This window comes from Chrysemys picta, chromosome 1 (assembly GCF_011386835.1).
Source record: "Chrysemys picta bellii isolate R12L10 chromosome 1, ASM1138683v2, whole genome shotgun sequence".
Lineage (NCBI taxonomy): Eukaryota > Metazoa > Chordata > Testudines > Emydidae > Chrysemys > Chrysemys picta.
The window spans coordinates 81269644-81281729 of record NC_088791.1 but is presented as its reverse complement, the minus strand read 5'-3'; the positions used below and the strand labels follow the sequence as shown (position 1 = coordinate 81281729).

The window sequence follows — 12086 nt, the reverse complement described above, 5'->3', positions numbered from 1 at the left end:
CCAGAAATTTGTGGTATCTTTAGAAAACAACTGTATATTATTTCCTCTGTTTACATGTGTGTATAAATGTAATGGTGGGAGAGCATGGGTGAAATGTATTATGCAACCTTTGAGACCAGTTCAAGAAAGAAAGTAATTAGTGGTAGATAAACCTACCTACAAAATCTTCCTAATGGTCACAAATTAGTGACATGAAAATAGAAAATAGAACAGCTGCGGTAGAAAGTTAGAACTTGCATGGAAATAACACATATTGCGGGAAAGTGGCTGAGTGGTTGTAGTGAAATAGGATTTTGATTTGACTGAGTTGTACTATATGCAGTACAATTGGGTACTATTTATTAGCAGTGCTCAGCGAGAAGGAGATAGGCTTCATAGCACACCACGTATGGTTAGTTGCATTGTGAAGAATGTACATATGTGTTGTGTGTGAAACAAGGGGTGCTATGGAGTACTTATCTCATGAAGGGCTTAACCCTGCCGGTTTGACCCCATTTAAGTCAATGGGAGTTAAGGGCACTCCCCCCAGCACCTTGTGGCATCAAGCCCTCAAACCACATTGTGTATAGTGCACACAGAACGCACAAGGGCTTTACAGGATTCTTTGTCTCATTCACTATGAATATTTTAAGGTAGGTTGTGAGAACCCACCTCCTACGGATCTTGTAAATTACACCTGATGGGGCAGACTAACGGTGTCTGCCAAGTACAATATTGTTCTACAGCACTGAGTACATTCTCAGTGCTGAACAATTTAAAAATGAAATAACGTGAAGGTTGAACCTGTTACATGTGCATTACAATTTGGGCTTTAATTACACAATCATACAATCTCCCTCAACATTCTTGTACAAGACCACCAGCCTGTGTCCTGGAGCAGCAGTAATTAAGTAAGTGAAGCAAGGAGCTGACCCTGTCCTTTGCTGCTGGGATTGCCTTTGGCCATGGTATTTGCCTTTTACCTCTTTATTACAATTCCCTGTGGTTCAGTCATGAGATAGAAATTTCCCTGTTTACAGATCTGATCAAGGCCGATTGAAGACAATAGAAAGACTCCTATTGACTTGAACAGTTCTCCTTCAAACTCCTTAGAACCTCTTCAGCAATTCCAATCCTGGAGTCAGTAGTTGGCTGCTTCCTCAGGATCCAGAGAGATAGGGAGTCTGGCTCCAAAGTGGTACAAGCTCAGTCCTGCATTATTCATTATATGGGCTGCATTGAGCCCATAGTGCTGTCTCCAACTTCCACTATTTATAGCCTTTTCCCCACTGCGCTCCAGTTGGCTGAGTGTGACCATGAACGTGTGGATCTTGGTAGTTTGCTTGCCCTTAATGGAAACCTTCTGCACAGCCCCAGAGACAACTATTCAGCATGCCTTGTAACAACCACTCCTCTAGGTGTTCTGGGAACTTCTAAGTGCTCTGTGCTGCTCTCTGCACATGCACACAGACAGAGGATTCAACAAAAATCCCTGCTTCCTCCCCACTGCTTCTCCCCACCCCTTTAGGCTTTTATCAGTTGCTGCAGTAGAAAAATGTAGGTAACATACACTATACATTGTGTATAATAAGTTTAGTGTTTTAAGGGTGGGAATTATATATATGTTTATACATAATATATATGAAACAGACTTTTGATGTTACTGTACATTTCTCTGTTTAAAAGAAAAGCATAGGAAACATTTACAAATTCATTTTTATATTGCTAGTGCCAAAATTACAAACAGATGTTTGATGATTGTACCAAGGTTTGCATCACACGTGTCACTTATGATTCATTTTAATTAATCCAAAAAGATTTCCCATTTCTCATTCATACATGAAGCTTGAAGATGTAGATCACCGATATTTGAAACTTGAAGTATTCAGTCTGAAAATACACCTCGAGGTCTAGTCTCTAGCAAGTAACCCCCTCAGTGGTAATACAAGCATACCTACTGAGCATGTTCCCTGCGTATCAGATAATATTACAATTGTATGGTTTCTAGTGTGCCTTAACTGCTTAAATCACACACACAATTTTATTTAAAAATATATAGAAGTCCTTTATAGGGTACCGATATTACTAGGAATACAAATAATTTAACCATTTTCATATTTGTGTAAAAACCTGATAAGCTCTTTGTTTTACAGTAAACCCCTCTTATGACAAAATTGTTTCAACTGAAAAGTGCTATTTTAGCACGTGTTAATAGTCATCAGAGTTGTCACTACCATGCCTCTGTCTGAAGGCAAATTTGTATCTGAACCAAGTAACGTGGTTAATGCACTGAGGCCCTCATCCTGCACCCTCGAAATCAATAGGAGTTTTGCCATTGACTTTAATGGGAGTAGGACCCAGCTCTATGTTAGGGGTAATGTTTTTCGCAGCAAAATGTGGAGAAGCTTATGCCGTATTGGGCAGTTCCATGCCCTGAACACAGGTGGAAGAGTATATGATGCCAGTTTGATTCTTGCCATTGTGACAGGGAGTGCTCACTTCCTCAGTGCCTCTTGTTGCTGGGATGTGATGCTGCAATCTTTTTTCACTTGCTGCTGGTGTCCTCTGTAGGTTGCTTACCTTGCTAGGCACATCTTCAGTGGCTCGGCCCTCTGGCTACATCACACAGTCAAACAGATGAACCCCTTGCAGGCTATTGAAGTCCAAAACAAAAGTCTTTCAAACCCTAGCTTAAGCTAGTCTCAGCCCCTCCTTCCTGAAGGTGCCTTCTCTCTTCAACCCCTCCTGGGCGCCTTTAACTCCAGCTCTCTGATCAGACTTCTAAAGGAACCACTTAGGCTACTTCACTACTGCCAGTGGGGGAACTCAGGCCCATCTACTCCAAGTCCCAACCCACGGACCCTATATACAGCAGCCACATACCATTGCCTCCAGTTCACTGCTGCTATTCCCTGGGCCTTTTCCCACAAAGCCCCATCCCTTTTACCCACTAACTTAAGGTTACAGATCTTAGGTTCTCTCATTCCCAGGGCCAGTAAATCAGCCCATCAGACACTTCTGGTCTGGTCAAGTCAGGTCCAAGCCGAGCCCCCTTCCTCACCTCTCTGCTCCCAGCCAAAGACTGACATGCACAGCCTCTACACCTCCTTTTATCTGAGTCTATTGGGCTATGATTGGCTGCTTCTATGCAGTCTCTCTAGGCAGGGCTGGAGTACCCAACTTCACTGATCTTTTCCTGGGGTGGGGTGTGGTAGGGGCCCTCAAAGGGCCAGTTACAGCCCATCAGAGCCTATCATCTTGTTCTCAGAACATAGCACTCATAACTCATCTCAAGCAGGATGGTTCTGTTGTACAAAAGCTTTTGGATGTTAATGTAATTAAAAATCCATTGATTAAATGTATATCATGCTTAGTTTTGATAAATATCAGAGCTAAAATATTTAAACTTGGTTGCCTAATATTAGGCAACTTTCATATGGATTTAACGGCCTAAAGTTAAAAAGCTCAAATCTGAAAACTTTGGATCGTATGTTTTACGTTTCAGATTGGCAATGATCAAACAATGTCTTGATATATAACGCAGGGTCTTTATAAATAATACGCTTAAAAGAAGCCCAGGCTTAACAAAAATAGGTCCCCAAATTAGTCCCCTAAATCCATATTTGGACACCTAAATAACTAGCCTGATTTCCAAAGTTGCTGAGCACCCAATAGCTACCATGGAGGTTAGTGGGACTTGCTCGGTGCTTAACAGTTTTGAGAATCAGGCCACTCATGTCCCTAAATAAGGGTTTGGGAGCCCAACTTCAGGCATCTATTTCTGAAAATCTTGGCTAAAGTTTGTAATTAGTCCTATGTGGAACATTCATGGTAGTACAAGGATGATATACAGCTATGTGACCCCCTCCATGATCTGGCGCATGCTGGATTTGTGAAAGTAAGTGACATTTTGGTTCATAGGGGCTGAAAGTGAAACACTCCTACCCTGTATGTTTGTTAAGAAGTAAAAGTTAGACAAAAAGGCACCTTTGACTGAAACATCCACAGGAGCAGGGATTCCCACTTCTTGTTGGCTATGATGGTCACCATTAACGGTGCATATTTATTCACAATTACATAAGAATGGCATAACCACAGTTTATTTTCCTAGGCTAAGAATAGGGAAAACTTGTTGTTTTAAGTTGAATGAAATAACTGAGCTATCTCAGATACCACCATTTGTGGTAACTATTGTCTTTACAATGGTGGCCACTCTATATGAATATCTGTAGCTCATGTACCATGCACATTGGGACTGAGATTTGTGAACACATCAAACCCACACCAGTGCTGATGTGGAAATTCTGCACAGCCTTAATTCAAGAGTTAAAAGAGGAACATAGAACACATGGGGTCTTCAATTATCTGAAACTCAAAAAAGAGTCCTACAAAAAGTGGAAACTAGGTCAAATTACAAAGGATGTCTATAAACAAAGAACACAAGTATGTAGGGACAAAATTAGAAAGGCCAAGGCATAAAACGAGATTAAACTAGCTAGAGACATAAAGGGTAACAAGAACACATTCTACATATACATTAGAAGCAAGAGGAAGACCAAGGACAGGGTAGGCCCCATTACGCAATTTGGGGGATGCGGGGTAGGGAATAATACCAGAAAATGTGGAAAAGGCAGAAGTGTTAAATGACTTTTGTGTTTTGGTTTTCACCAAACAGGTTAGTAATGATTGGACGTCTAACATAGTGAATGCCAGTGAAAATGAGGTAGGATCAGAAGTTAAAATAGGGGAAGAAAAGTTAAAAAATGACGTAGACAAGTTAGATGTCTTCAAGTCACCAGGGCCTGATGAAATACATCCTAGTATACTCAAGGAGCTGACTGAGGAGATAACTGAGCCATTAGTTATTATCTTTGAAAAAGTCATGGAAGATGGGAGAGATTTCAGAGGACTGGAAAAGGTCAAATATAGCTCCCGTCAATAAAAAAGGAAATAAGGACAATCCAGGGAATTACAGACCAGTTAGCTTAACTTCAGTACCCACAAGGATAATAGAGCAAATAATTAAGCATCAATTTGCAAACATCTAGAATATAATAAGGTGATAAGTAGCCGTCAGCATGGATTTGTCAAGAACAAATTGTGTCAAACCAACCTAAAAACTTTTTTTGACAGGGAAACAAGCCCTGTGGATAGTGGGAAGCTGTAGATACGGTATATCGTGACTTTAGTAAGGCTTCTGATACTGTCTTGCATAACCTTCTAGGGTGACCAAATGTCCCGATTTTATAGGGACAGTCCTGATTTTTGGGTCTTTTTCTTATATTGGATCCTATTATCCCCCATCCCCATCCCGATTTTTCACACTTGCTGTCTGGTCACCCTAATAACCTTCTCATAAACAAACTAGAGAAATACAACCTAGATGGAGCTACTATAAGGTGGGTGCATAACTAGTTCCCAGAGAGTAGTTATCAGTGGTTCACAATCAAGCTGGACAGGCATATCGAGTGGGGTCCTGCAGGGATCAGTTCTTGTTCTGGTTCTATTCACTATCTTCATCAATGATTTAGATAATGGCATAGAGAGTACACTTATAATGATTGCAAATGATAGCAAGCTTGGAGGGGTTGCAAGTGCTTTGGAGGATGGGATTAAAATGCAAAATGATCTGGACAAACTGGAGAAATGGTCTGAAGAAAATAGGATGAAATTCAATAAGGACAAATGCAAAGTACTCCACTTAGGAAGAAACAATCAGTTGCACACATAAAAAATGGAAAATGACTGCCTAGGAAGGAGTACTGCAGAAAGGGATCTGGGGGTCATAGTGGATCACAAGATAAATATGAGTCAACACTGTGACACTGTTGCAAGAACAGCAAACAAGCAGGAGTGTTGTATGCAAGACATAAGAAGAAATTCTTCTGCTCTACTCCAAGCTGATAAGTGGAGTACTGTGTCCAGTTCTGGGTGCCACATTTCAGGAAAGATGTGGACAAATTGGAGAAAGTCCAGAGAAAAGCAACATACATGATTAAAGGTCTAAAACAGAGGTGGGCAAATTACAGCCCGCGGGCCACATCCGGCCCGCGGGACCATCCTGCCGGGCCCCTGAGCTCCCGGCCAAGTAGGCTACGCCCGGCCCCTCTCCCGCAGCCTCAGCACGTCATGCCGCCAGCGCTCTGGCCCACTGCTCCTGCCAGGTTGGCTCTGGCTGGGCAGTGGGCTCCTGCTGCTCTGAGCAGCGTGGTAAGGGGGTGGGGGATTGGATAAGGGGCAGGGGGTCCCGGGGGCAGTAAGGTAGCAGGAGAGGTTGGACAGGGGGAGAAGTCCCGGGGGCGGTTAGGGGCAGAGGTGTGGATAGGGGTCAGGGTGGTCAGGGGACAAGGAGCAGGGGGGGTTGGATGGTTCAGGAGTTCTGAGGGGGGCGGGAAGTGGGAGGGGGCAGATAGGGGGCAGGGAGCCAGGCTGTTTGGGAAGGCACAGCCGTCCCTACCCGGCCCTCCATACAGTTTCACAATCCCAATGTGGCTCTCGGGCCCAAAATTTTGCCCACCCCGGGTCTAAAACATAATCTGGAGGGAAGATTGAAAAAAATGGGCTTGTTTAGTCTGGAGAAGAGAAAACTGAGAGGGGACATGATAACAGTTTTCAAGTACATAAGATTGTTAAAAGGAGGAGGGAGAAAAATTATTTGCCTTAACCTCTGAGAAAGAAGAAATGTACTTAAATTACAGCAAGGATGGTTGAGGTTGGACATTAGGAAAAACTTTGTAACTGTCAGAGTGGTTAAGCACTGGAATACATTGCCCAGGAAAATTGAGGAATCTCCATCACTGGAGATTTTTAAGAGCAGGTTAGACAAACCCCTGTCGGCGCTGGTCTAGATATAAGTGCAAGTCCCTTCCAGTGCTACGATTCTATGAGGCTGTACATTATAGGATTCAGGTGTGTAGGGCACTCTAGTCTACTCTACCCACATATGCCCTGCCTCACCATCTACACTGCTATTTATGCCTATGCTAGCTAGGCATGCAATGTGTGTACTCTACACATCAACGCAAGTGTAGATTTACCCTATATCGGAATAAAGTCTCCACAATGGTTACATAAATTATCTCTCTCTACTTGGTTTCAGGCATGGCCACTCATTATCCAAAGTTTGGCAGGTAGTGCTGGCAGTTAGCAAACAGAAACATTTTAAAATAACAGTGATTGTTATAAAGCTCAATTAAATATATTACCAAAGGAATGCCTCTTTTGATAGTTTGCCACAATTCATCAAAGTAATCTCTCTCTCTCTCTCTCTCTCTCAAAAGAGGCATTCTTCCATATATAAAAAAACAAGACTTTTCACCTGAAACTGGATTTCAGGATAGAAACACAGGCTCCAAACCTGCAAACATTTATGCATATGACTAACTTTAAGCATGTGCTTATGTGTTTACAGCATCGGGGCTTGATGTTGCAGAGTATTTTTTTTTTATTTTAAAAGAAAAAACGTGAAAAGAAAAATTGTTCTTCATCAGTTTGCAAACAACATAATAATCAGAATGTATCACCATATCAGAGACATACCAACAGAGTGACCTTTCAGAGAACACCATATCAGAGACATATCAACAGAGTGACCTTTCAGAGACAACTCAGGACTGGGTCAAACTAAAATAGCCTTTTTTAGACATTCAAATCCTTTTTGAGGAGATTTCACATATATTTTATATTAGTTTACAGTATTACTGATGGAATGTTTGTTCTAAACAAGTTCACAGTTCTACTTCAGTTAGTTGTGCATACATAGATATTATTAGTATTTATAAATTATCTCTGCCCTCTCTTGTACAATATTTTGCATTTTGTTAAAACCAGACTCAATAGTTAGGAAAGAAAATAGTTAACTTTTATATCTGTTGTGAGGTTTTCATCAGACTAAGTCACAGTATAAAAGGAAAACTGGGTAAAGCTTGTAATATTTAACACTAAGTAATTTTATTTCCATTACTTCATCGGAGCTACATATCAGCTATTCAGAAAATGGTCCCAAAGAGAGTCTTTAATTTACATTGTCTGATGTTTTTTTGGCATTCCTGCATTCTGACATTTTGGCATACTGAAACCAAGAGATCTGTTCTCTATAAAACTTGGATGTAGCTTCAGTTTAAAGAAAAATTTCTTTTTTTGTTTTGTTTTGTTAAAGTGGAGTTGAGATATTGTCAACTTTACTGCAAGTTTGTTCAGTCATTCTCAGCTTCAATAGCCTTGATATTTTGTTTGAATATAGGAGTGATAGAGGTGAAAATGAAAACTACTAGCAGCTTCTGAAATTAAGTTCTGATTTTTTCGCCCATTAAAATCTAGGGTAGTTTTTGCCTTTTACTTGAATGGGAGCAGGATTGGGCCCATCTAACATTTATTGGAGATTTCATTTACTTGAAGTAACTGTAATTAAGCATAGTTTTACCTCTAAAAATCTAGCATAATCTAAGTGATAGGAATGGTTTCTGTTCACAGAAGCCATGTATGCAGTGAAAATAACAGAGAGAAATCTAGGGCCTGATTCAGCTAACCTGACTCTTCAAGCAATTTACTAAAGCCAGGGCAATTAATTGGATTAGAAAGCGTTTGTGAAATTTGAATCCCTTACACTGTATAGAATTATAGCTTTGAAAAATTCTTTAAAAATGGTGGAGTGGAAATGCGAATAAATGTATTTTGACATGACATGACAAAATTAAAAGCATGGCCCCTTTTGACTGGATGGGGACAGAAAAACTCTAGGAAAAAATTTGCTTAAAGCCTCCTATTAAAATTAATCCTAGAGAGGGTTGGCTTACTGAAAAATTAAATGTTGCCAAGAAAAATCCTGGCCCTTCTTCAAAGCTGGTTAATGCTTTTGGAGCTGATTGCTTCTCCTCTTCTCCCTCCACAGGCCTGGATAAAGTGCCAAGGGATCTTCCCCCAGACACAACTCTGCTCGATTTACAGAACAACAAAATCACTGAAATAAAGGAAGGGGATTTCAAGAACTTAAAGGATCTCCATGTAAGTGAATAATGAATTGACGGTTGGTGAAAATGCGAGGAGGAGATGATGCATTTTAGAGCTGTAAGTTAGAGAAAGAAACTTGAGACATGTTAATGCTGTATCTTCTATACTTCACACTTGTACTGTGCAATCAAGCAGCAATACCCTCTTTGCTTCCCATTCAGTAAGTTAGGAAATGCTGCTGCTAAGATCATATTATTTGCCTGATCATGTCACTGCCCCTCTTTGAATAACTGAACTGGCTCCCCCTTCTTCACATCAAATTTGAGTTTCTTGTCATCAGCTTCAAGGCCCTTTGTAACTCTTTCTCCACCTGTTTAGCCAACATAGTTTCATTTCAAGTTGTTCTGCTTTGCTAACAATGCCAGCCATGATGCCCTATTTGTCCACTTCCCCATCTATGCTCCATTTGTCCACACCACCATCTATGGGACTGCTTATATTCCTCACAGAACATGTGCTTATGTGCTTTGCTGGATCAAGGCCTTACTGAAGTGCTCTACAAGACCCCCTCCGTCTTGTCATTCAAGTTCTTTTTTACTATTTCTTTATTACACTTCTGCCATGAAGCCTACATAAAATAAACCAATGGAGATATCCATTTAATAAAGAGAAAAAAATCACTAGATAAAATCTTGGCCCCATTGACATCAATAGGGTCAGGATTTCACCCACCATCTGTGTTAAACACTATGCTGTGCATTAATCCCCAGTGAATAACTCTGTCATCTTATTTCAGAGGGGTAGCTGTGCTAGTCTGTATCAGCAAAAACAACGAGGAGTATCAACAGAGGGAAAATTACTTTTTGTAGTGACCCAACCATTCGCAGTCTTTATTCAGGCCTAATTTGATGGTGTCAAATTTGCAAATTAATTCTAGCTCTGCAGTTCTGGGTCACTACAAAAAGTAATTTTCCCTCTGTTGATACTCACACCTTCTTATCAACTGTTGAGAATAGGCCACATCCACCCTGATTGAATTGGCCTTGTTAGCACTGTCCCCTCACTTGGTAAGGCAACTCCCATCTTTTCATGTGCTATATATTTATACCTGCCTACTGTATTTTTCACTCCATGCATCTGATGAAGTGGGGTATAGCCCATGAAAGCTTATGCCCAAATCAATTTGTTAGTCTCTAAGGTGACACAAGGACTCCTCATTGTTTCTGTCATCTTATTGATGTCCCATGTTTTCTTGTAAAACCACCTTTATTTTCTTGTTTCCTCCTTGTTCCCACATGTCTAATTTAATTTGTAAACTCTTCAAGGAAAGATTATGTCTTCCCTTTAATTCTGAGAGCCCCCAAAACACATTTGGGCACCAAAAGAAAAAAAAACCATAAAACTAATACTAAAAATTACCTTAAGTTGAGTTATTTTTATGTTCATAATTAGCTATTAATATAAAAGAGGGAGAACTTTGTTATCCTTCCTGAAAAAAACCAAACTAGTTATATAATGTGCCAGCTTGAGTAGTCAGCATCGTTACGCCCAGTAAGCATTGCTCCTCACCTTTGCTGGGCCGTTTAGATTTTCTAGTTATAGATTTTCACCTGCTACAATTAAATATTTCTAAGGGTCTTATTAAAAAAACCATCTACCTGTCGAAGTGTATCTCAGAGATTATGGTGATGACATACCTCTGTACAGCTTGTGGATCATCAATAAGTTATATAGCACAGATATTTCTCTAACTGTGATGCCTGGGAAATACTGATATCTGACTGGCTCATGCCTCACACTTTATAGTGTGGTGTTCAAATGGTGTTGGTACACTGCATTTACTATATAGTAAGGACTCATATACACTACAGTCACAAGCTACATTGTTCCAAGGCCTAAGCAAAGCCACAGTCCCATGCAGACTACTGCATGCGGCAACCACCTCTATTTAGACTGCAAGCTGTTTGGGGCAGGGCTGTCTCCTATTCTGATTGTACAGGGCCTAAAACAATGGGGCACTGTTCTTGGTTGGCTGCTCCAGAGTTGCCAACTCTTGCAATTTTATCACAAGTCTAGGCATATTTGTTGCTTTTCTTAAAGCCTCAGCTCCTGGAGAGATGGCATTAAGTGAGGATCTCAGCATTCATTCAAAAAAAGGTGGTGAAGAAAAGTTTGAAAATGTGACCCGAGTGTGACCTAAAGACTTAAAAGACAGAAGTTAGATAAATACAACTCCAATATTATTAATTTTTAAAAAACCTCATGATGTTGAAGCCATATCTCATGATTTTTTTGGTGCCTGAATCATAAGTTTTGTGTGCTTGGAGTTGGCAATATTGCATCTAGGCACCATCATAATGCAATACACCTCTACCTTGATATAATGCAACCCGATATAACACGAATTCGGATATAACGTGGTAAAGCAGTGCTCTGGGGGAGCGGGGCTGTGCACTCCAGCGGATCAAAGCAAGTTTGATATAACGCGGTTTCACCTATAATGCAGTACAATTTTTTGGCTCCCGAGGACAGCGTTATATCGAGGTAGCGGTGTAATCTAATAAATTGCTTAGCAAATTAAAGAACTTTCATCAATTAAAAAAAACTGCTTTTACTTGTAAGTCCCCTAAGAACGTGTTAGAGATTTAACATCAGATAAGGATACCATCATCGGCTGGCAAAAACAGCCACAAATAATGTTATATTATCATTTATTATGGCTAATTATAATTTGAAGAACTTTTTACAATTCACTCCTAATTTTAGTGAATAACAAAGAGAGTCTCTGAGGTGGTAGTTTCTACATTGTTGTCGCATCATATGTGTGTAGTTTGCTAGTCCATATTTTGAAATCTTAACCACTGCCTTCTTGCTCTGGAGCTGCAAACTCTTAAGATAAAAATCCTAGCCCTGTTGACATCAATGGCAAAACTCCTATTGACTTCTATGGGGCCAACATTTCATCCTGCATCTATCCCATTCAGATAGTGATTTTTGCTCAATGCGCTGACCTAAGATATATTTAAAAATGAGAATAATGCTCTTTTTGTTCTGTTTTTGTACCACACCTAGCACGATGGTAATGCCAATAAATAAATAAATAATAGAATAATAATAATAAATCTTTCCACAACATTGCTAATAGATAGGATAGCTGA

At 40.3% G+C, this 12086-nt stretch overlaps 1 protein-coding gene across 1 annotated transcript in view; it reads left to right on the top strand.

The window, feature by feature from the left end:
• Positions 1 to 12086, top strand: part of DCN (decorin) — a 47588-nt gene that overhangs the window by 17072 nt on the left and 18430 nt on the right. Inside the window, exon 3 of the mRNA XM_005279148.5 lies at positions 8870 to 8982. Coding sequence (XP_005279205.1) covers positions 8870 to 8982 — 113 coding nt within the window. The remainder of the gene's footprint in view (positions 1 to 8869; positions 8983 to 12086) is intronic.